Genomic DNA, 24,094 nt, shown 5'->3' with positions numbered 1-24,094 from the left:
TTTTGATTGTGGGTTTTCTTCATTTTCAGTTTTCCAGGTTCTATTGAAATTGAATTTTAGAGAGATTACTTTAACTGTCTGAAATGTCTTCACAACCATGAAGTGAATGAAGCACCGTTTTGAGAATATCAACTTGGTTTTGAGAATGACAGCTCTGTGGTTTAATGGATCAATCTGTCAAAAGTGTCATCGGAGACCACTCAGCTGTGTCACTGGGTGATAGATGACAAACAATCAAGCTTATGTATCACAGCTTGTACTGTCATACAGTAACACATTAACTCTAATACAATAATATACTTTAAATGTACTAGAATCTTACTTGAAAATATGCATTATTCACACATACCGCAGTTACTATTTCTAAAGTATGTAATACATGCATAATACGTGTTGTATGTTATAGGTTCATAAAGTATAATGGAACAAAGTAGATAGTATAATAGTAGATGAAGAAATTAGTTTTTAGCTTTAACATTTACTTCTCTTTGTCTTTGTGACCAACTTTTTGGTCCATTTCATCAGGCCAAGCCCAATAAAATAAAGAATTGTATCAGTATTTTACTTTTGGCCACTTAATTATTTTCCATCAAACAGTATAAAGTGGGGATTTTTGTGATGCGAGACTATTAAGACCTTTTGAAAATGGTAATGTGTAATTTGTGGAGAATCGTAGAAAAACGTGGAGTTAAAAAAAGAAGCGTTGTGTCGCTTTAATAACTGCGCGTATGGAACTCACGGTGCCGCTCGCCCATTGGCTGGCGTCTAGTGCGTCACTTGACTAAGCAGCTCCCGTCGACGTCACAGGGTGGCATTACGTTGGGAGGCGTGTGTGACATTTGCTGCAAGAAGCTAGTTTATGAGCAGCTAGCCGGATAAAGATGAAGAACTAAGGAAGTAAATAGAACACATTTTGCCTCGTAAGGACCGAGCTGACGTTTGGGTTACAGTTTGTTGTCTTATCCACATTAGAGAATACAGTTTATATCAAATGTAGCTAAAGGTAAAACTTCCTATCTGGCTAAACACGTTTAAACAGCAGTGAGTAGGCTAACCCTTTCTCTTAACTTATACTGTAACTCAATGTTAGAGTTGAGCTGGTGTTATAAGATGTTTTTTTATGAGATGTTGAAACTAATCAGATAACTGTAGCTATTTTTTTTTAAATTGTATTGCAGTATGGGTGGACGTTAGCACGTGAGCCGACTTGCCTAACTGCATTTTGCACACAAGGTTAACATTAGCTTTAGCAGGCTAGCTCCTCACTCTCCTCTTGCTGCAGCTTTCTTACTTTCTTATGCTGACTTGTCAGGACAGGTGTGCAGACAGTAGGCCAGCTGTGGTGTGGGATAGATAGGGTCTGCAGCTGAATAGCAGTGCTCACAGAGGGGTACTAAGTCCCAACAGTCCACTTTTTAGTGACTTTAGTGGAGCCAGAGGTGGGACCATGCTGCTCTCCTTGGTCGTGCACACATACTCGCTGCGGTACTGGTTTCCAGCCACGATCATGCTGGGAACAGCCCCGGCTTATGTGCTGTCATGGGGTATCTGGCGCTTACTTTCAATAGTTTTACCAGCGAGAATGTATCACAAGTTAGACGATCGGTTGTACTCCATGTACCAGAGTATGGTTCTGTTCTTCTTTGAAAACTACACCGGAGTAGAGGTGAGTGATCCCCACATACACTGCATGTAAATGTAAAGTGAATCTGTTAAACCTCTAGACTCAATGTGTTGTCACCATGAGTGTATATCCTGCTATTAGAACTACAAGGACACAGTCAGTCAGGTGACAGCTACCTCTGACTGGCTGTGCCTGTCAGCCTCTGAACTTAAATTAGAATCACATGCAGACCCCCCTCCCCCCCCTCTTAAAATAACAAAATGTAAAGTGGTGCTAGACACAGAGGCTAATAAACAAGATCTTGATGAACCAGATGTGTGACCAGAAGGTCTGCATTCTTTTTGTTGCCACTCCTTGCACAATTGGTATTATTGTACACGAGACTTTGCAGAGAAACAACAGTGATGGTGTTTTGTGTAATTAAATTGTCTGCACTGTCGCACTAACTGGAGGCCACATGAGTAGATTGTATCGGACCTTTTAATGAATTGCCTTGGGTTTATTGAACAGCTGCAGTCTACGCTGGTGGGCTGAATCAGCCTGAACCAGAAACAAATCCGCGATGCAGTTTAGATATCTCTAATGCCGAATACTTTTTGCACACTGATGACGTTTTGCTGGAGTCTGTAATACTTTAAACGTGCTTTCTCTCTGTAGATTATTATATATGGAGATATACCAAAGAACAAAGAGAACGTGATCTACGTGTCCAATCATCAATGCACAGGTAACACATTTAAATATTGAAATCTCAGTCTAGTGTGAATCACAGGTTGGAGTAAATATCTAATCTCTCTCGACGGTTTTCCTCGTAGCCGACTGGATCATCGCGGACATGCTCGCCGTCAGGCAGAGCGCTCTCGGCCACGTCAGATACGTCCTTAAAGATGGACTCAAGTGGCTCCCGCTGTACGGATGGTATTTCTCTCAGGTAATGCAACTGTGTGAGTATTTGAATGTCATTTGTTATTGTAAATTACAGAGAAGTGACTCAAACACGAATCACATCCCCCCCCCCCCCACTGCTGTTCTCATCGGATTCTCTTTCTGTAGCACGGAGGAGCCTACGTGAAACGAAGTGCGAAGTTCAGTGAACTAGCGATGAAGAAGAAGCTCTTCACTCAGAGTCAATCTGGGGTCCCAGTAAGTACACATTATACATGTTCTAAATAAGCCTTTCGACTACATTTACTCTCTTCAGGCGGTCAAGACTAAAAGGTTCAGTTCAAAAGAGAACAAGGACTTCAAAGACGAATCATATCTTCAAGCGGGGCTTTATGTCCCACATGTTTCTGATCGTCACGCGCTTGTTTTTAAACGTTCACCACCTAAATTCACTGCATAGCTTTCTGTTATAATCTTACAAAATGTTGTCTTTCAAAAACAATTCTTCTTACCTTACTTGTAATTAGGATTTAGCTGTGAATAGTTTCTTAGAGTTTATCTGATGACGTCAGCGCCATTGAATTGAAATGGATAATCAGATATTGGATGCATGAGTGTTCAATCGCAGTTTGTTATTGTGACGAGTTTTTTTTTTAATCACTTTTTGGGGGGATTTAACTGTGGGGGATTAGTGTGTCTGTGTGTCGACAGAAGTAGTTCTGGTGACCTGTAGGTGCACAATGAAAGCTCTGTTGTGAAGTGGTAAAATAATCCTTGTTAGTGTTCACTTTGTTCCTGTGTGACTGAAATTGATGAACTCTAAAACTAATTTTTAAACTTGTCCGTTTATTCCAGTAATTCACAAATAAGTTATGAAGCATTTTAAAAACTGCTGCATTAGTTCATCATTTGCAAGTGTGAGGATGTTCTTGTGGTCTAAAAAGCCTGAAAGATGAAAAGAAAGATTATTTTACACATTCATTCAGTACTTGAGCTCAAATAGATTTTAAAAAGGAGCCTACTTCTTGGTAATTGACCGTACACAGCCATTATCATGTTTTTATCTGGCGTCACTGAAATGGGACAAAGAAATCCAGCAGTAGTTTAGTCTACATCACCAAAAACTCAGTTTTCAGTTCAGTTACAATCTTAACTGATTTTAAAAGAACAAGGTGACGACAACAGTGTTTCTTCTAAACATTGTTTGGTTTCCTTTGTTCAACACGTCTTGTCAATGTTAGAGATTGAAAAGACAGAAACACTGGAGACTTTCATGTGTTTATTTATTTATTTATTTTCTCTCCCCACAGATGTACCTCGTCATCTTCCCAGAAGGAACTCGGTATAATCCAGAGCTCAAGAATGTTATCGCTGACAGTCAGGCTTTTGCTACAAAAGAAGGTACAAACATGACAGAAGTCACTTTCTGCTGTACGGCTGCATACTAATTCAGCTCGCAGCAGTCTGTTAAACAGCTGTCAAAGTTTTGTTGTGCGACTAGTGAGCATCAAGTGCTGCATACTGATTTATACAATCCTTAAGTTTGTATTGTTCATTATTAAGATCACGTATTACAAACTTCAGAAATCGAACAAAGTGAATTAAGTCAGTCTTTTGACATTTTTTTTAAACCCCCTTTGTGGAAGAATGAATTTAAAGCTTTATACAAATATAAACTACTGCATTAATCTCTGTTGTCACTGGATTACTGCTGTGTTGCCAGAAATTGGTCAGCTTCCACCAAAACTGCTGATTACATATTCCAGCTGGTGCAGATCAGAGTTTTGAGGACTAAATTGACTTGCTGCTGTTATGATCAGAGACTTTATTGCTCACAGAGAATCAGTTTGAAAGCGATGTCTCTTCTGGTTATTTCTGTAGCATGAGGAAGTGAAATTATCGGTTTTTAAATGGGGATTTTATTTAACTGCATTGTAAATTTCTATACAGTTTCACAGCTAAATACAGTCGTTGCGTCGGCGTGATTATTGTGCTGCTATTGTGTGGGCTTTAGGTCCCATCGCAGACTGCAGAGATTAAGCCTATCAGTGGACCACAGCTCTGAATATCACCTTCCCCCATTAATCCCAAACAGATCGCTGTGGAGAGCCAACATGTGCACATGACATTATCTGCTATTAGTGAGGTATTAGTGAGCAGAGGGTGGTGCCGCATCCACTGAGGAACAACAGGCTGTGCCGAAACTCGCACAAGCATTCACATAGAATGACTGTTTTTTTTCATGTGTAGTCATTTTTAAGGTATTTTGGAGGGGGTTTAAGCCATTATTTATTGAGACATGGTGATGACATGGGACAAAGGTTCCCAGCCACACTCATTCTATGTCTAGCATTGTATTTTGTAGCCATGCTTTATATTCACCCTGTTAATACAATCTGTAAATAATCAGGTAATCTGATCTGATTGATTAGATAATGTGTTACATCTGTTCCTCTCCATAGGACTGGCTGTCCTGAAGCACACTCTGACACCCAGAATGAAGGCCTCGCACATAGCCCTGGAGGCCATGGGGGGCCACCTGGACGCGGTGTACGACGTCACAGTCGCCTACGAGGGAACGCTGGAAGTCGCGGGTCAAAGAAAACCTGCGCCATCAATGCCAGGTGAGCAGGCAGCTAGAGACAGTCGGTCAACAGCTTCCTTCATTTGAGCTGGTCTCACAATGTGATCTGTTCCTGGATAGCTGGTCCTAAGTCATTTGTGTTAGGCGTGTACTTGTGCAGGAATACGTATGGACGTGCACCTCCAGGGGAGTTAGCCAGGCCAGCAGTCTCATCAGTATTCACAGTAACGTGGTGAAAACAATGTTATTATTCTATATTTTACACATTGAGACTCAATCATAGTGCTGTCAGAATCAACATAACAGGAAAACTCATTATACTGGGTATGAATGCAAAGGCCTGTGGGCCTTATTACGATTTGAGAGAACTGTGTGAATACGTTATTAAGGCAGGAGATGTGATTGTTTTTGTTTTTTCCATTATAGAGACCCAAGCAGCATTTTAACTACGGATATAATAGCAGCTACAGACTGTCTGACAGCAGCTTCAGCCTTTCTTTATCTTCTGTTGATCAGTGATCCACAAACACACAGGCGTCGTACCATCAGTCCTGCAGCATTGTGTAAATAACCACATGGCAAACAAAACCTATTAACAGTCGCGTCTTCCTGTAAACAGCGTGACTCTATGTTTTGGACTTTTTGATTATTCTGTGTTGCCGGTTGTGCCGACATGCTCTCGTTTGAATGTTAAAAAAACATCCTGTTTCAGTCAGGAATAAACATTAATGTGTTTCTAACAAACGGAACAGAGAATAGAAAAGCATTCTGGTCGTCATCGCGCACTTCCTGCTCTCATGCGGTGAAGGTGACTTTAGTGATTTCACAAGGAAGTGGAAGTGACTCGAGGCTGCGTTCACACCGCAGCCACAACAGTCCAAACTCAAGTCTCAGTTTTCTGACATTTTTGGACTTTAAAGACTTTAAAGGTCTGCAGCTCAGCAGGGATTACTTCCTATTATGTGCTGTTCTCTGGCATCGTTACATTGCGACATACAAGACAGTTATTCTCTGGCTTTTTATTGGGCATCAGAAGGAAGGATTCATTTTCAGCTTTACTAGAGTTTAAGGATTGCGATCAGGAGGTGTCTGTTGCTACAAAGAGAGTTAATTTCCATCTTCTATTACAGGAAGTTGTTTTTAAATTGTCTTTTGGAACATTGTTCTGCTCAAACACAGATGACCTGCAGCCGAAGCTCAGACGGACCGACGTTGGCTTCTTCGTGCGTGTTCTTGTCTCTCTTCGTCCACACTAACCCATCTTTCATTGATATATATATATATATATATATATATATATATTGAAGCGGTATACATTGTGTCTGACGGTCGATTTAAATCCGTGCAGCAGCTGATTGAGGTGCTCTCTCTGCTGACTTCGATCAAGTTTCCTCTTTTGTCCGCAGTGCCAGGTTTCCTGATAATGTTGCATGTTGTGGAAACAGGAAGTTGAAGGTCTCTGGGGATACACATGCAGCCTTGAGCGTTCACACTTTATGTCCGACCTTGTCAGACACTTTTCTTTCTCTGCTTAGTTCTCTGACAGTTTTAATTTTTACTTGACACGTTCACATTTATTTTAGGAAAATGTATTAGGCGATGCTCAAACTGAATGGTTTGTAGCTCATTATACAAATAACGAATATTCAGTTGAAACTCTGAACATTTAGTATTTCATATATTAAATCTGACTTTTCTACATTTACACTTGACTTCGACCTGATTTCATTCTCAGATCCGATCGTATTGGTCGGATTCTGCACCAGTTTAACCGACTATCTGTTGTACGTCACTGGGCTTCACTCCATCATTGTCACCTCGTGTTGATTTGAAGTGCTTGCTCTACGTGCCGTTTTGCTGAAAAGCGTTTCCTGTTTTTGTTTAGTCTCTTTTATTTTTTTGTGTTTGACAGAATTCCTGTGCAAAGAATGTCCCCGAGTCCACATTCACTTTGACCGCGTGGACATAAAGGAAATTCCTCCAGAGCCGCTGTTCTTCCGCAGGTGGCTGCACGAGCGCTTTGAAATCAAGGACCGGTAAGTGTGTGTGCGTGCGCGTGTGTGTGTGGAACAATTATTAATGTTGAAGTTAGTTGCATGTTGAATCAATACATAAACCACAGTGATGTTTTTAAATGTTTTTCTTTTGGACGCCACAAGTTTAAACACCAGATGTGTATCGTAGCGTCTAAAAAGACGAAACATGGGTAAATATAGAAAACTGTCAAATTCTCTTAAACAACATAAATTAACAAATACAGTTGAATTCACATTATGCCCATAGGAAACATTGATATTAAACCTTTTTAACTAATATTGCACATGCTCGTTTTGGGTTGTGTGATCTACTGATGGTGAAGTGTGTCAGCAGCAGGAAGGAAGGACCGGCAGTATCGCTCCTTTTATACACCGCGAGTGAAGCAGCCCGTCCCTGAAGGAACTGTTTAATTCAACCTGCATTAAGGCTGATACCAGAACGCATTGGCGATGTGTAACACGCGTCTGTTGTAGTCCATCTACGACATCATTGCACCATGCCGGCCTCACGTCAGTAACGTCTGCGGCCGCTTCATAGTTCCGTTGCTCAGTGACAGTTGAGTCTCATTCTCTTAGCGCCCCAGTTGTCTTTTCCTAAATCCTGAATTGTCCTTCACATCTTTCCTTGACCTCATGACGTTTTGATCAAGGAGAGGTGGTAAGGAAAAGAACTTTAGGAGGTAATTTTTTTTTTAGCCCAGACTTTTGATATAGACTGTGAATCACAGAAGTTGTGGTTGAAATAATAGTTGAGGATGGAAAGTGGTAATCTACTGAGCCAGGCAACAAAAGGCCCCCGATGTGATTTGGGTGCAGTTTTTGTGCTGCAACCCAAAGATTTTCCTGATCCAGCTTTTTGCAATGTTTCACCTCTGTAGCCCTTGTGCTTTTCTAAGCCCGGCTGAATTCCTAAGAGAGTAATCTGTCTTTTCAAAAGGCTGCTGACGGATTTCTACGAGTCGGAGGATGAAGACAAAATCTTCAGGTTTCCCGGGGAGGGCAAACATTCTCCTCTGAACCTTTCGAAAACCCTCCCATCAGTGGTGATCCTGGGGGGGCTGACACTGCCGTTACTGCTGACGGAGACCGGCAGGAAGGTGTACGTGAGAACCTGGGTGTACGGGACTCTGCTGGGCTGGCTGTGGGTCAATGCTTTTCCTTAACCGACAGGGCAGCGGCTGCCACGATGAGACGCACAAAAGACACGGAGAGACGTCGCCACTTTGCTGTATCGCAACAACACAAGGTGTGTTCCAGATGCAGAGCGGCATCTGATGAGAGGCTCAGAGATTTACTCCTCGTGTCTCATTCATGTTGAGCTGAAAGCCGAACGGAGGTACGGAGAAATGTGACGCTTTTTTGTGCTACTTGTTCCCTCGCGTTATTTGGATTTGCAGCCTGAAATGTTGAGAAAACATGAGTGGAATTGGTGGAAGGTACTCTCAAAAATCCCCCTAGTTATCTACTATGAAATAAAAAAATAGCTATAGACTTATCTTAAACCAATTCCCCCCCCTTCATCAGATTTAGCCAAATTAGTATTCATGCATGCCCACTTTCCCATCAAACATTGGCCAGTTTTGAAGCTCTTTATATGAGATATTTTTGAGAGCAACGTGTACTAAGTGCTCTGAAAACAAGTTGATTGATCATGTTCAGCTACGGTATGTAGCCGACACGGTACAGCCTACTGATGAGAGATCATTAATTATTTAAGTGGACTGACTCATTGACATTGGTTGTGATGCCATTTATGCCAAGTCCCATGTCAGGAGGTTTATGCAATTAGAAAGTGATGTTTTACATTAGTAGAACAAAAATAAGTAGCATGCAGTCCTCTGTAGGGGCTCATAAACATGACACCAGCTGCATCGTTTACTATGAATATTCATATGACATCTTAGTTTTATATAATTATGATGAATGTAGCTGTTAACTCATTTATGCATATATAAAATAGCTTTTTTTTATTATTCCCAACACCCAAGATTCTGGTTTTACTAATAGATATCCTAAAAAAAAAGAAGAAATCAATCTACTGTACTTTTGAGCTCATATGGAGGAATGCGTGTTTGAAATTGAAGTATTGCTTTAACCTTTAAAATGTCAATCATTGCCAAAACCTGCTGTATTTACCGTGATGTTCTACATGTGTTTAAGTTGAGCAATACTTGTTTAATGCCAGCCTGGACGACGACAAAGAAACCCAATGTCTTCTTTTTTTGGGCCTCAATACATTAGAATTTGATTTCTTTTGATAATGGTTTATTCACAGATCCATAACTTTTATATGCATTTGTTTCTTTGAATACCATGTTTCAGCTCATACGAAAGTATCTACCTTGCAAAAAGCTAAAAAAGCCATGTTGACAGTATATCACAGGTTCCTGTGCACTCAAAGCCATTTGTATTATAAATGTCACTGTATTGTCGAATGCACTGTATGTCCATTGTTGTTTACCATTATGAAACCATTGCATTTTTTTTCCACGAGTCACTTTAATTGTTTGCTGTCTCGAGTTAGTCTGAGAAATGTTTCCCTCTTGTGGAAGGTACAGTACATCATAGTTTTTACATGTCGATCCAATACCTCACTTGAATAATCCTTCCTTGTTCTTAAATGACTTGTCAGCAATTTTATAGTCATTTTTATCCTGACAAAACCAGACTAACTCATCAGGAAATCTGTAGACAGTATTTAAATGCCAACTGATTTTGGAAATGTGTGCCTTCTCTTTGGAGGAGTTGGTCCTCAGCGGCTCTTTTCCACCAGGTGACTGCGAAGAGGCTGGAGCTGCTGCAGCCTGTGGTCGCATTGTCTACAGTTCATAGTGGCTTATTTTGCTCGATGAATGCATTGATTTACACTTTTTGAGGACTATTATGAAACGATGAAACCTTTAATGTATATAACTTCTTGAAAGGGGGGGGGGGTTGTCAGAGAAATAAAGTTTTGTTTTGGGAGAGTCAAGTTTTCTGTTGTCTTCCTGTCCTGAACGTGTGACTTAAATAAAATATTTGTACTCTCTCACAGATATTAGAGTATATCTAATACTAGCACAATGTTTTGCCGATGGAATTAAACTGATTGTTGCCGGAGTTAAACTTGCACACCCAAGTTGCCTTTTTTTTTTTTTACTGCACACTTTACGTTTTTTTCTTTTAATTTCATGTCACCAATTTTGATTATTTTGTGTAAGTCCATTACATAAAAAAAAATACAAATCCATTTTAATTCCAGGTTGTAATGCAACAAAATAGGGGTGAATACTTTTGCATGGCACTCTTATACCCATCTGTGGGCAGATTAAACCGAAGGTTTTTGCACTATTGGTTGTCTTCCCACCAATGTATTGTAGCTACTTTTTGCACAATGATGTGTGTCTGACAATCCCTGCAGATACAATTATAGGAAGTCTTTGGTAGAAAACAGATGGACTCTGAATGTGATCCAACAGTCATGTTACAGAATAATGAGTTTTAGACTCTGTACTCAAATAAGAACTTGCTTTCTGGAGGTGAGGACCAAAACAGTTCTCTCGCAGATAAATATGTTTACCAAAACTAAACTAGTTTGACCACAAATCAAACAAATGAGAAATGGGCTTGGAAATGTGATAGTGTGTATGAATACATTGTACACTTTGTTTGAATTGAAATTACTTTAATTACTTTTTTTATTATTATTTTTTTTTACATGGTTTTGGAAACTCAGCCGGTTTTAATGTTTTGAAATACTACTTTCCCACTTTATCAAACGTCTACGAACACAGCACGAGCCAAATCGCGCATGCGTATTACGTTTTGTGGGCAGTAACAAGGAAGTGCAGTCACAAATCGAAGAAACGGTTTTTCGTTCTGCTGCTTGTTTGGACGCAAGGTTTGTAATGTTAACCGAACGAATTAATGTAATGTATGATGATTGTATGATAACAATACGTTCTTCACATGGAGAACATTATTATAGGATATGTGTGTGTGGCGCTGGCCTGTTTGTGTGTACGCATGTTGAAACCACTAAAGGTCTCACAGCGACACCCAGCGGATTTATCAGACTTCACGCGTGTAGATACTCTGACAACAGGGGTTAAAGAACTAAAGTACAAGTACAAACGCGTCTAAAGTGTTCAGGAAGAGATACACTTGCTGGTGTTGAAATCGTATTAGCGAATATCTCGTTTGTGGCGACTAAATAGACTCGAAAATACTTCATTTTTAGATTTGAATTATCTTAACGTGAGAAAACCTGTGTGTTTTGATTTGTGTGTGTAAGCCTTGCTATTTACAGTCCTAGTTTAACATAAATACCAAACATACCGCACACCCTGAGCTGTACTCCTGTCTACCTGTGCAGCTTTGTGATGGCTGTGGACTGGATTGGATTTGGCTATGCTGCAGCCATCGCCTTTGGGGGATTTATGGGCTACAAGAGAAAAGGTTGAAATCTTTCCTTTTTTTTTTTTTGCAGACGGCTCAACTCAAACTCTGTCACTCCAAGAACTAATTAACCCCGATTATCACCACGTGTGTTGTCTGTGTCCCTACAGGCAGCGTCATGTCCCTGATGGCTGGGTTAGTCTTTGGCTGGTTATCTGCTTATGGTGCATACAACGTCTCCTTTGATCCAAAAGACATCAAGGTCTCATTGCGTAAGTATGACTAAGCTCTTTTCATTGTGTTGTTTTTCAACCAGTTTATGCCATGTCATGGTGTTTCTTTTTTTCCTCAGTCACCTCAGGGGTCCTCTCACTCGTGATGGGAATGAGATACAAGAAATCTGGCAAATTAATGCCCGCTGGCATCATGGCAGGGCTGAGGTCAGAGGCTAAGTTGAGCAAACACATTGTCGAATCATGCAACAGGTTATTACTTGTTGTTCACGTTTGATTTTGCTGTCTCTCTCTTACAGTTTGTTGATGGTGTTTCGACTGTTGCTGCTCCTCGTTGTGTGACCGGACCAGACTGAGGAGTCTGTCTCTCATTGAGCAAGCCTTGTTTTAAAGGAAACAGCGTTCCCAGTGTGCATACTAAAACAAAGCCTTCTGCTTCGTTTGGTAATTTAACTCTTCTGTGACCAAAAAAAAACGTTGCAAAAGCTACCAGTGGGTGTTTTAACAGATTTAAGGTTAACTTGCCTTCTTATCTTATTGCAGTAAATCTGTATCGGTGATCTTGTATAAATAAACTGCTTTTTATTTTTTTTGTATGTGCATGAATGTAAATCTCTTGAATTGGGATTAACGGATGTAACATGAGCTTTGTGGGTGCAATAGTTTGTGTGGGCAGGTGGTTTACTGTATACACAACTTTATTTTTGCCGGCTGCTAATACTGTTACGGTTAGTTATCTCAAATATTAAAATCACTGGAAAGATGGGGACAAGTTTAAAGAATAAAATGTGTGTTATTGACTTTTGAACTATTGACGTTTATAGTTTATGATTTTTGTAATACAGTATTATCAAAACTAATCAGAACAAATGTGATTCTTGATGCTTTTGTTTTCATGTACATGGTGTGGATATAATCCAAATTCTGTATCTGAATAACCAGAACATAAACACAATTTATCAAATGTTCCTCAGAAATGAATCATTTATTTAGTCGAACCTTTACATTGAATCACGTCACAGTATTAGAGTTACGATGGATGGTGTATTAGTATTCTAAACACAAACCAGCACATACTTGATCCGAATGTAGTACATGCTGAGCTTGGATAATGACTCATTCACACTGCCCGTGTGAGGAATGTGCAAAGTTTACTTCTTCGACGGTATGTCGAGGTTGAACACCGCCTTGATGGTCTTCACGTAGGTTTCATCAGGCTGGTGCTTCCTCTTGCTGCCTGGCTGCAGGAACCTTTTGATGGCGGGGATATCGCTCATCCTGCCCTGGAAAGACTGGAGGGAAACACAAAGTTATTCTTTAACAGAGCATTCGGTAATCAGTGTGTATTTTTGTTCTTATTAACAGTATACTGTTAGATTGTATAGTGTGGTGGGAAAAAAAACACGATTAATTAGTACCGAGTGAGTCCTATAATACTGAAACAAGAAACATTGAGGAAAGAAGTTTGTCTTTAAAGTATATTTTCTCTGGCCAGAGAAGGCTTCACCGTCACACAGGGTGGGGGAACATCAGGTATTTCCATTATCACAATTGATCAGCAGTTTCAAGCTCCCCATTGACCCCTCCAGTCACCCCCTTCATCTTCTGAGCCTTGTCACACAAAGACATGTGTCTTTATCTCTGAGAATCTTCATACCTCAACATTCTCTGGTTAAACTGCAACCCCCATTGAGTTACTCCCTCTTATCAAAGCAAAGACAGAGATAACCTATATGGTCCTCTTAGGTACACACTCATATAGTTGTGTTAGTGAGTAAGGCACATATACTAAATCACAGTAGAAATGTACTAGCACAACTACGTTTTCTATCACAATAGGAACAAGTTATCTTCTTTTGTTCCGTTTGTACATCCAGTCTTATATACTATGTCACATTTACCTTGATGTTGCGAAAATCTGCGAGGATTGCAGGAAACTTCTCCTCCAACATCAGGGTGCATTCAAGCAGCTGCACATCTGCACAGCTTATCTTACCTCCCACCAGGAACTTGGGCCCAGCCAGCGCCTGAGATGTTCATCAAAGACACACACTGTTGTGTTTAGTTATATATATATATGTATAATCCTCAACAGCTACATTTTCCATCTTTAAGGGTTTTTAACTAAGATGAATCAGTTTCTAGAACATGCCATTCCGTATATTATGTGCAGTAAGCATGGTGGTACCTTTTCGAACACAGGAAGGTAGCGGCTCTTTGCTTTAGTTTGAATGTTTTCCAGTGCCTTTGAATCTTCAGCGAAGGCCAACATCATTATCATTTCCATGAGATCCATCAGTCCCTCTGAGTACATGTTGATCCTGAAGGGAAACATTCACCGTGACACATTCATCCACTAAAATCACATGTTACAGAAGACACTCATAGTTACACTTTTTAAGAAATGGACCATACGCGACTCGGTCTTTGAGATCCTTTCCATGAAGACTGTACTTCTCTGCGATGTAATTCAAGATTGCTTTTGACTGAATCAGCTTCATGCCATCAATTTCCACCAGAGGAACCTGTTGAAACATGAGATCTCCATCTGCAGAGTACATAAAGTAGCGGAAGTATGAAGAGCGGCACACCCTGGTAGATTATATATGACTACAGTTTAAGTGAGTTTAGACTTTCGATTCAAACTGAAAAAGCAAACATGTGACATGAAAACAGGCCGAATGTTGAATTCAGCTTTAAAAAAAACACTCACCACTCAGGAGTTTTAGATACTGCTCACGAGTTGTCAGATAAACCTCATCAAACTGTGAACATGAGATTACGTAACAGATTTAGTGCACATTCAGCGGAATCGGGGTAGTTAAGAGACAGCAAAGTTCCAGATTAGTATCACTTACCTCGACTCCTGCAACAGTCAAAAGCCAACGGATTGACTCCATTTTCCCTCTCCCATTGAAGTAGGTCAGAACAACTTTTCCAGCCATGGCTTTAGTATTGGAAGTGTGCTATTTAATATCTAAAAACAACAAATAGACAGAGTAAACATCACATATTACTGAATACAAATGCATGTAAGGTTACCAAAGCGTGGTAAATGAAACAACGTGTCTTAAGTTATACCTGTGTGCACCGCTCACGCTGTTGTGGAGAAAGCTGAGATATGTGAGCAGTCGAAGGGTTCAATCATTATATAATGTTGTATTGTCGAGGGAAAAAAACGATAAAGGTGGGGAAACATGTCACGTCTGTGATTGGTTGGTTCTGGCCAATACAAACATGGCGTATTAACATATTGCCGCTAGACATCATGGGTAAAATACTAACTCACCGTGTTCGTTCGATAATTTTATAGCGAGTTTGAAGTATCGATGTAGTTTACGTTTGAAACCATGACTTACACACTAAGGCTGAACTATACACATCTATACATACGTTCCGTCGATATTTGACACCATGATAGTACATTATCGTGCTGTTCTGGGTAATATAAATAGCACGCAGCTTTTAGTTTACTTGGATGTGAGGGCGATCTGGCTGCGACATCTGTCACCCCATTGATCGCTAGGGTTTATTCGGCTGATCTGGCTGGCTAGGCGGGTGTCCCCTTCCTCCCTCACCGCTCCATGTGTGTCCCTCCCGAAGCCCCGCGCTCGGTGGAAGAGGACGAGGTCCCCTCCGGCGGACGTCCATCCTTCGGTGTACCAGTAGCTGCGCTCCCCTGCTAGAACCTCCAAACAAGCTCAAGGCCCATTTGTAGGAGAAACGTAGGGAAGTTAAGCTCCAAAAGCGTCAGACACATCCAAATGAGGCGCTGCACGTGGCAGTCTGCCTTTCTTTTTCAATTTAGACCTTTGAAATAAGAATCATACAATACTACATTTACTTCATGGACAATTTATTTACATTCTACCACGATCTCAGGGGAAGAAAGAACTACACATGTAGTTCTCTAGAGGTTTTGTCATAATGTATGTAATATAATGTAATAACGGTATTGATCAAGCACTGAAAACCGCTGCATTAAAAACTAATTATCTTTATTGCTAATCCTAAACTACATTCTACGTACTGTAGATGTAGACGTACTGTACTACATTTCCAGTTCCACTTTTTAAATACCACATGACATAATTAAACCATTGATGAGTTTATCACTTCTTACATTGTATGGTTTATCTGTAGCCACTACTTCACTGGAGCCCCTGTGGATGGTGCTGTGTAGCACATGAGTTAGTTAATAGTAGTTAATAATAACATACTGTTGGTGTGACATGAATCTAGATTAATGTAGTTTGCCAGCATCTACGAGAGCAGCTGTGCTCACAATGGTGGAGCTGATCGGTACTGTGTGGACCATATGGACTGATCTGCACTCAGCCAATCCATGTAAAGTGTTTTTTCACGAAAAATGATACAAGCTCACACATCAGTACCCAGTCAAAAGTTTAATTATACTCAACAACTGGCAATTCAATAATCACACTCACTTTGGCCAAGGGGTAGTAGCATGTGTTAGCTTCAGAAACTAGAACAGATTTGAATCACTTGCATTGTATTCATTATGATGCACAAAAAAAGAGTTACCTGATTACAAGGCTACCATCATAAAACAAGAACAGCAGCAATGTAAGAAAAAAGAAAGAAAAAGGAGGCAAAGTAATTAGTTGTAGCCAAAACAACTCACAGTGAAGTTTATTGTGTATACACGTTGGTGAACATTCACTGATAAATCTGATACAAAACAGTAGCTATGTTACAGAAATACAAAATAAAAACACTCAAATTCTGTCCGGTTGCATTTCAGTATACACTTAGATATTTTACACCGCACAACATCCATAGTACATAAAAACAAAATTATTGCTGTGTAAGATGTATGCACAGATTAAGGTTATAAAACAACTAGGCCTACTCTTTGGAGGTGAAAGAGTCTCAGGAGCACACATCAGCGCTCCAGGCGGGGCACTAGCGGTGTCCATATTTGGCAGACCAGTCTGTTCGCCCGTGGATGGACTGGACCGGTGGGCGAGGCAGCAGACCGGGGGTGCTCTTGTTGCTCGATGGCACGTTGGTAGAGGTGTTCATCGGACTCCGGCCTGACTGCCATGTTGCATAATCTAAAAATAGCATCAAAACAGCAGGTAAGACGGCTGAATATTACAAGAAAGCTCCGAGCTCTGAAATTCATCCTCACTTGATGCTGTGGATTCCACCGGAGGACCCTGGTGCCTTCTGTGGCCGGCTGAACCGACGTCTTTCTTGTAAAACGACGGCATGTACCCCCCCGGGATTGTATTGGTACCTGACATTTAAAAACACACAATAACCGATGCAGTCATTTGAATGGTAGCGATAACAACAAAGTGAAGTGAAGTTCAGTGCGAGACGTCCCGGGAGAGATTACCGTGAGCGCCTCTGCTCGGCAGAGTCCCTCCAAATGGAATACTGCTGTTGCCCCAAAGATGGCTTCCGGAGAAGTCTTTACTGACATTGATGGCCACGTTCTTCTTTGTGCTAATGCCTGAAGGAGACGGTAATAGACTATTAATAAGGAATATGATGCTAATGAGCTAATTAGAATCAAACAGGTTAGGCATGAAAGCACTAGGACTCAGTCCTACTAACTTTACTCAATGGAAGTATTCAAATATATATATATATATATATATATATATATATATATATATATTACCAGGTAAATATCTCGACTGCCTGAAGTAATGTTGTTTGGCAGACGCAGTTCTCGGTGGCTCCTGGTAGGCTGAACTCTTGTTCAGGTTTAAAGGTGCCTCTTCCTTTCCATTGGGTCGACTGTAATCCAGAACATTTCCATATCTGAAAGACAGCGTGCATTCAATGAGACAAAGGTAGTATTTTGCACATTATTTACTGTACATAAGCACACTCTGCAGATGCCACTGACACTGCCCCTGGTCAAAGGCACCACATGATGACAGATCGTGGCCTCACCTGCTCAGTGTGTCCTCCCCCGGCCTCGACTTCTCTGTGGAGAAGTTACTTTTTCCAAGAATACTTATGGATGTCAGATCCGTTTCTTCGTAGTCGTCCCAGTCGTCACCCTTAAGGTGTCCCGTGCCGTGGCCCCAGCGCCGCCGCCCCCCTTTAGGCTTCAACTGATAGCTCAGTAGGTTTGCCTTTTCCGTCTCCTGTCTTGTTTGCTAAAAGAACAACATCAACCATACATGTAAGGAATATGTTCCACCATTACACGTTCGAAAAAACAAGTTATTGTCTAGATATTCTGTCTGTCAGCCTCCCTTTGATATGTACTGTGTTTACATCAATCAGCCAATATCAGGAGTGTATAGGAGGCCAGGTTTATAGCATTGCTAGCCCGGAGATTAACATCCACATTTTTATGCTAAGGCTTCATTCATCTATTCATCCTCTGGAAGAAATACTTGCTATAACTAATAATAGTAGCAGATGTATAGCGCGCACACACACACACGCACGCACGCACGCACGCACGCGCACACACGCACACACACACACACGCACACACGCACACACACGCACACACACACACACAGATTCCAGCCTCACTTTGCTCTGGAGACTCTTGTCAACAAGGTAAGGAAGATGGCTCTGTGGTGTTCCTCCGGTCTGTTCCTGCTTCAGGATGTGCTTCGGTTGCTGCTCTCGCACCAGCTCTGTGTGCCGTTGGTACACTGCCGCCTGCGCAGCTGCAGACACAGGGGAGGGCTGGATCTGCTGGAAAGGCCTGGGGGGGGAACAGTGTTGGTTGGGAGTTGGAGGCTGGGAGGGAGGCACAGGCTTAAGCAGCAGGGGTTGTTGTTGTTGTTGTTGTTGTTGTTGTTGTTGCTGCTGCTGCTGCTGCAGCTGCAGCGTCTGTTGTGACTGTAAAGGAGCTTGCAGCGGCACAAGCCCTGGCTGAGGTCTGCCCTGCTCCAGAATCTGTTGAGGAGTGCCCAAAGCCTGGCCCACGTGGAAGTACGAGTACCTGAGAGCCTGAAAAGATATCAAGATTTGAACAAAACAACATCAGCTTTCATTCTGTATGTTCAGCTAGGAGGAGGAAGTGCAGGTCAGACACTACCTGGGCTGAAGCTGGTCTCTTCTTGGGATCCCACTGGAGCAGGTCTGTCATCAGATGAATGGCTTCAGGACTGGCATTTGGGATCAGTGTCTTCAGATTACTGGGAACACACTGAGGCCAACGGAAGTTCATGGCACTAGCCAGATGGTATCCCTCCGGCCAATCATTCTATAGGAGGGGGGGAAGACACACACACATTTAACAAGTAGTGTGTTTTTCTTCACCGTGACAGTAGTAGGAGTAGTAGATTAGTAACTTAAAAAGAAAAAAAACATCACTGAGGGGTGACCTGTAACATAGGACCAACACCTGCTCTGCGAGGCACTAATATACCATGCACAATACATATTCCTACGACACAATATTAATGTTTTTGTCTTATTTTTAAAGCAAAAATGAAACCTGGAGAGATGAAAACGGTGATCCGGGTCTCGGCTACATGCAAGTCAAGTGCAGTTAAAAAGTGAGGAATTACTCAGTTATGTGTAACAGTTATGTAAACATTACCTTCTTTGGCGTACCCAGGACTTGGCAAACTTTGAATATGGTGTCTACTTCACTGGAGCCTGGGAAAAGAGGCCTGAGGGTATAAAGCTCTGCCATGATGCAGCCAACTGCCCACTGGTCTATGGGCGAACTGTAGGATATGGATCTGAGGAGCACCTCTGGGGCTCTGTACCTGGTCCAAAAAGAGAGGGCACTCGGACTTGAGTGCACTGAACTGTCACACAAAGTGCACCATGATCACTCTCAAAGAAACTCACCATCTGGTGGAGACATAGTCTGTGTATGGCGGTCGAGATCTGATTTCACGGGCGAGCCCAAAGTCAGCTATTTTCACCAGCTCTGGGCCCATGCACAGAAGATTCTCAGGCTTCATGTCCCTGTGAAAGAACCCTAACAAAAGACACACTGCGTGACCGTCTCGACACAAAACGTCAAATGTCCCACGTAAAACGTATCATCCTGGGGTGGTAAACAGACGTACCATGTTTATGAATGAACGTGAGCCCCTGTAGTATCTGAAACATAATATTTCTTACAGCAGATTCAGGAAACAATCGAGTCCTGCGGGAAGAAACAAAGAGTTAGAAACTGTACCTGTGTATAAATGAAAGTTTTTAATAAACTGTGGTATTAATAATGCAACAAGTAACAACTATACACACCTGTCTTTCATTAGCTGGTATAGATTCTCCTTCATGTACTCAAATATGAAGTACAAGTGATCATTTTCTCGAATGACCTCCTTAAGTTTGATTATATTGGCATGGTTGAGCTTCTTTAAGGACTGTGAGAATAAAAGAAACAGATCATGTAAGAACACGTGGAACAGATAAACGGAAAAAAAAATAGCAGTAGGAATAAAAAATAAAAAAAGTCAATCTAACCATGCTGGACAATACACACGGGTCACTGCAACACATTCAAAAGCACGCCCTACAACTACGAAACCAAACCATGTTAAGACACGGTGCGAGTACCAACACAATGGAGTTCTGGGGGTTAAATGTACTTACAATTAAAAAAGGGTGAATAGAAAGCAGGATGGAGAAATATACACTGTTCCCATGCACTGGGATGACAGGTTTAACCATGCTAAATTTAAGTAAGGAGAGGAAAAAGCTGTAATGGGGATTTTGAGATTTTTATGGTGTGACATGCTGTAATTATGATCCAATTAGCATCTAAGGACCAAAGTGTTCGACACATGTGTTGCTGCGTTGAGGTCAAGCTCTAGGGGAGAGGGGGGGGGGAGCCAGGGATGGGAACGGGAGCTCAAAACCAACAGCACACAAGAATCACCTTCAACTCTTAGAGCTGGTGTGTGACTTTGAGCTGTGAGGAAATTTACACAGCAACATACTGAATTGGTATGAAAACAAACGACAGAAAATGTTGAGTATTTGACAACTGGTCTAAAATGTACAGCATATTAACCATATTATCATTACTGCATTACCTGCAAATCATCAAGTTATCATGAAGTTACATCTCTATCCTACACAAAGCAGCTGACAACATGACATCAAACACTACATGTCATATTAAATGTTTGCTGTTTGAAGTTTACTTATTAATGTACATATTTATGAAAAGGCTCGGTGAAATGCAGCCCACGTCTTGTGGAAGCAATGCTACGGCAATGATTCACTGAATCCAGCATTTAGCCGTTGTATTATTGTTCTACTGCCTTCCACATTATGTTAAAGGTTATCTAGTAACACAGCACAGCGCGGTGATATTTCAAACCCAAAATCTGAGAATGGAGACAATACTCCATGTTTGTGGAGCTTCAATAACAACACTGACGTGCAAAGTTAATGGGCATCAGTTGCAGCTAGTACATACGTACAACATTAACATGGGTACATATTATTTAACATTCACGTTATCAGTAAATTGGACAATTCTCTCCCAAATCATAGATGTAACTGCATGATGTAAGTATTCAAGTTGACTTTGGGGGTTGTATTTTTTCCATAGTTCTGCTGTGCTATTCAAACGTGTGAAATTGAGTTAAAAATGTTGAAAAGATAAACTCACCTTGACTTCCCGGAGGTTCATGCATTCGTCCCAGGAGTAGAATTTTCTTTTCATTCTGAAAAATATTTTTCTCATTAGCTTACATTTTTGCAAATTGATATGATTGCTGCTGATTGCAAACGCACACCATTATCCGGATACTCACTTCTTTATGGCGACCAGCTCTCCTGACTCCAGACTGCGGCCGAGGACGACCGAGCCATATGTGCCATCCCCGAGCTGTCTGATATTTGTGTATCTATTCATCGTGCTTGTCCTTCCATAGCATCCGGGGGAAGATTGTAATTGGGTGTTTGCCTGCCGCTGCTGAATGCAACCAGATTTTCCTGTGACAACAGCAGAAGACCACAGGCAGAGCTGGAGCACTCATGGTTTCATGGATTGGCCTCCTTCTATCTGGGAAGGTGAGGGATTCATGACAACAAAAAAAACGGTGGTTAGTTATGTGAGCCTAGCTGTAATTACTATGTTGGCCATTTGACCACAAGCTTACCACTAAATAAGACATGTAATGGTTGGAAAACCTGTCAGTGCTGTGGACAAACTATATGAATCGTTGCACTGCTATGATGAAATTTCAAGTGTTAATGATGAATTAAGAACCACAGTTTTCAGTGCCACCGTTTTATCTGCTGGCAACATTAAATGAAGGATTCGGGATAAGGATCAGGGCACTCCTGTGAGGAATATTACAGAAAATTAAAGTCTCCCCAACACTCAGAAATATGTTTTGACTATTGTTCCTTCACTTGGATGTTTGAGTTTCGCTGTAGTTACACCCAAGAGGATTTTAATGATTTATTTTTTTAAGTGGGCATAATTTGCGTAGTCTGTATTTTTTTTTAATGAGGAAAACTAACATCAGACACATATTTGACATGTCTGGAGTAACTTGAACTGTTGACTGACAAGTTATATGATGTGTGTAGTACAAGAGTGTCACCGTATGAAGTCTTCATAGAGAGAAGGATGAAAACTGTCAAAGTAGTCGTAGCAAACGTTCATCTATGACCGTTTGTAACCATCTCTGTCGTTTATCAACGTTAACTCGCATTAGCTTGCTAATACATCTAGCGTACTACTTGCACACGTGGTACAGTTGAGGCTATATCTCATAATTGTGTTGTGGTGCTGGTGATGGCCCAGCTGCTCACTACAATATTAAAGCGCTGCAGATAAAAAACACACACTGGCCTGTTTGGACTGAAAGGTGTGCTCACTTAAAAAACAAGAGGAAAAGCTGCAGACATCACTCACCCTTCTCGCGTCAGATCGACAGCAACACACAGCCGAGCATTTGTAGTCGATGTTCAACAAATGGCTTAACGGAATAATCTGCTGACAGATAAGCGCATCCACTGTGTGTCCAACACACAACATAAATACATCTATCCGGGCCCTTCCGTCATAGCGCTCGTCGTAATCTCGCGTTGCTGTAAAAACAGTTTGCGGTCTCGTTACAACAAATCACAGCTCTCCTCCGTCTGCGTCGGAAACAAAGATACAAAACGAGAAGGATGAAATCACGGCAACTCTATCTCTCTCTATCTTTCTCTCTCTCTATCTCCTCATTGACCATCTAAATACATAGTCGTGAGAAGTAAATGTCATAATAAGTCTCGTGCATAATAATGACATGATAAAACAAGACCGATATTCAAAAATACCACAGGTGACAAGATATCTCAGCGCAAAGCAAAGCCAGAAGTGACTACGGGTGTGTGCTCTTGTATTGAATTCTTCTTCTCTGCTCAAATTTTTGTCCACAAGTGAAGCTGATGGTCCAGTTTCAAACTTGTTTTCAACACGTTTTCACGCGCACACTAGTGGTGGAAAGTGTTCAGAAGCCGCAATAGATAAATAAATGATGTGTTGTAAACTGTTCCTAAATACACTAAACAAATAATTGTAACAGGAATTACTAGTTATCTAAAGTAATAGCGCTGATGGGGAAGATGGTCTTTCGCTGTTAAAATGTAGGTGAATGATTATTACACAAGCAGTATTTTAATGATATTGTTGGTTATGTTTTTTTCAGTTTTGGTTATTTTGATGCTTTCAAATTCGTTCGGTGATCACATTCTTCTCCCTAAGTTTATAATGTGTTCACCCCCACAGGAATGCCAAATTGCATGTATACTGACTAAAACCATGCAGTTCTTTTTCTAACCGCCCAAAAGTTAACATTTTGGAGAAAATGTGTAGCAAAACAATTAAAACCTCACAAACTAGATGTTACATTACATCAAAATTAGATGTAGCCTTCTTTGAAATCTAAAATAGATCCTTAAAGTAAAAGTTAAATTGGCCAACCACATAAATAAAAAAACTAATTATTACAAGTTCTGCTTTCAAGACTTTACTTGAAAATGAAAAATAAATATGATGAGCAGCAAAATATACTTTAGTATTAAAAGTAAAAGTATCTATCCTTTCAGAGTATTATAGCACATGCATTTAATATTAACAGGTCACTATTACTGATGTATTACAATATATAACACCTCACCTGTCAATATTTGGTCAACTCTGAATAAGTGACAGATTTGGAGTAACCATCAGAAATGTGAAGTTTTGGCCACTGTCATTATGAAATCAAATGACTACTTTAGATAATAAGTGACAGATGAATCCATAATGGAAATAATTGTTGGCTGCAGCCCCACCTTTATATACTGGTACTACTGCAAATAATAATAATGACGTTAATAAAAACTCCACTTGAGCTATACAGTTATAACCTTCTAGGACCAGGGATCGTTCCCA

The 24,094-nt window shown here is 40.9% G+C and overlaps 3 protein-coding genes across 8 annotated transcripts; 1 reads left to right on the top strand and 2 right to left on the bottom strand.

The window, feature by feature from the left end:
• Positions 1 to 831: 831 nt before the first annotated feature.
• On the top strand, positions 832 to 12,707 carry agpat5 (1-acylglycerol-3-phosphate O-acyltransferase 5 (lysophosphatidic acid acyltransferase, epsilon)). Of its 4 annotated transcripts, XM_079168733.1 has the most exons (11): positions 832 to 1,666; positions 2,282 to 2,351; positions 2,440 to 2,555; positions 2,678 to 2,767; positions 3,820 to 3,910; positions 4,972 to 5,133; positions 7,006 to 7,129; positions 11,484 to 11,566; positions 11,677 to 11,778; positions 11,859 to 11,946; positions 12,039 to 12,707. In XM_079168733.1, the coding sequence occupies exons 1-11, from the start codon at positions 1,448 to 1,450 to the stop codon at positions 12,079 to 12,081; spliced, it is 1,188 nt and encodes a 395-aa protein (XP_079024859.1). In that variant the 5' UTR covers positions 832 to 1,447; the 3' UTR covers positions 12,082 to 12,707. The 4 variants fall into 4 exon arrangements, with proteins under 4 accessions (XP_079024859.1, XP_079024856.1, XP_079024857.1 ...); XM_079168730.1 differs by lacking the exons at positions 11,484 to 11,566; positions 11,677 to 11,778; positions 11,859 to 11,946; positions 12,039 to 12,707 and adding an exon at positions 8,067 to 10,052; XM_079168731.1 differs by lacking the exons at positions 832 to 1,666; positions 2,282 to 2,351; positions 2,440 to 2,555; ... (2 more) ...; positions 4,972 to 5,133; positions 7,006 to 7,129 and adding an exon at positions 10,946 to 11,009.
• Positions 12,704 to 14,917, bottom strand: LOC306702961 (glutathione S-transferase A4-like). Its single transcript, XM_079168737.1, has 7 exons — positions 14,821 to 14,917; positions 14,598 to 14,716; positions 14,453 to 14,504; positions 14,155 to 14,287; positions 13,928 to 14,060; positions 13,641 to 13,766; positions 12,704 to 13,031 (listed from the first exon to the last, which is right to left on the bottom strand). The coding sequence occupies exons 2-7, from the start codon at positions 14,682 to 14,684 to the stop codon at positions 12,891 to 12,893; spliced, it is 672 nt and encodes a 223-aa protein (XP_079024863.1). The 5' UTR covers positions 14,685 to 14,716; positions 14,821 to 14,917; the 3' UTR covers positions 12,704 to 12,890.
• Positions 14,918 to 16,201: 1,284 nt separating this feature from the next.
• LOC306703285 (serine/threonine-protein kinase ICK-like) lies at positions 16,202 to 22,727 on the bottom strand. Of its 3 annotated transcripts, none has more exons than XM_079169206.1 (14): positions 22,586 to 22,727; positions 21,474 to 21,724; positions 21,329 to 21,383; positions 19,951 to 20,072; positions 19,770 to 19,849; positions 19,546 to 19,678; positions 19,289 to 19,460; positions 18,782 to 18,949; positions 18,268 to 18,693; positions 17,671 to 17,879; positions 17,393 to 17,535; positions 17,105 to 17,221; positions 16,895 to 17,002; positions 16,202 to 16,817 (listed from the first exon to the last, which is right to left on the bottom strand). In XM_079169206.1, the coding sequence occupies exons 2-14, from the start codon at positions 21,572 to 21,574 to the stop codon at positions 16,666 to 16,668; spliced, it is 1,986 nt and encodes a 661-aa protein (XP_079025332.1). In that variant the 5' UTR covers positions 21,575 to 21,724; positions 22,586 to 22,727; the 3' UTR covers positions 16,202 to 16,665. The 3 variants fall into 3 exon arrangements, with proteins under 3 accessions (XP_079025332.1, XP_079025333.1, XP_079025334.1); XM_079169207.1 differs by having other exon boundaries at positions 21,474 to 21,720; XM_079169208.1 differs by lacking the exons at positions 21,329 to 21,383; positions 21,474 to 21,724; positions 22,586 to 22,727 and adding an exon at positions 20,588 to 20,620.
• Between the last annotated feature and the right edge of the window lie 1,367 nt (positions 22,728 to 24,094).

This window comes from Pholis gunnellus (genome assembly GCF_910591455.1).
Source record: "Pholis gunnellus genome assembly, chromosome: 11".
NCBI lineage: Eukaryota > Metazoa > Chordata > Actinopteri > Perciformes > Pholidae > Pholis > Pholis gunnellus.
This window is presented reverse-complemented; position numbering and strand designations above follow the sequence as displayed.

Bases quoted from the DNA above. Each gene is read 5' to 3' on its own strand.
- agpat5 (XM_079168733.1), top strand. From the start codon at position 1,448: ATGCTGCTCTCCTTGGTCGTGCACACATACTCGCTGCGGTACTGGTTT. The intron at 2,352-2,439 runs GTAACACATTTA...TTTTCCTCGTAG, and splicing joins GTCCAATCATCAATGCACAG to CCGACTGGATCATCGCGGAC. The intron at 3,911-4,971 runs GTACAAACATGA...TCCTCTCCATAG, and splicing joins GGCTTTTGCTACAAAAGAAG to GACTGGCTGTCCTGAAGCAC.
- LOC306702961 (XM_079168737.1), bottom strand. From the start codon at position 14,684: ATGGCTGGAAAAGTTGTTCTGACCTACTTCAATGGGAGAGGGAAAATG. The intron at 13,767-13,927 runs GTACCACCATGC...TGAACATCTCAG, and splicing joins ACCTTCCTGTGTTCGAAAAG to GCGCTGGCTGGGCCCAAGTT. The intron at 13,032-13,640 runs GTAAATGTGACA...GTTTCCCTCCAG, and splicing joins CAGATTTTCGCAACATCAAG to TCTTTCCAGGGCAGGATGAG.
- LOC306703285 (XM_079169206.1), bottom strand. From the start codon at position 21,574: ATGAATAGATACACAAATATCAGACAGCTCGGGGATGGCACATATGGC. The intron at 18,950-19,288 runs GTAATGTTTACA...CCCCTCCTATAG, and splicing joins TCCTGGGTACGCCAAAGAAG to AATGATTGGCCGGAGGGATA. The intron at 16,818-16,894 runs GTGAGGATGAAT...TGCTATTTTTAG, and splicing joins GGTGGAATCCACAGCATCAA to ATTATGCAACATGGCAGTCA.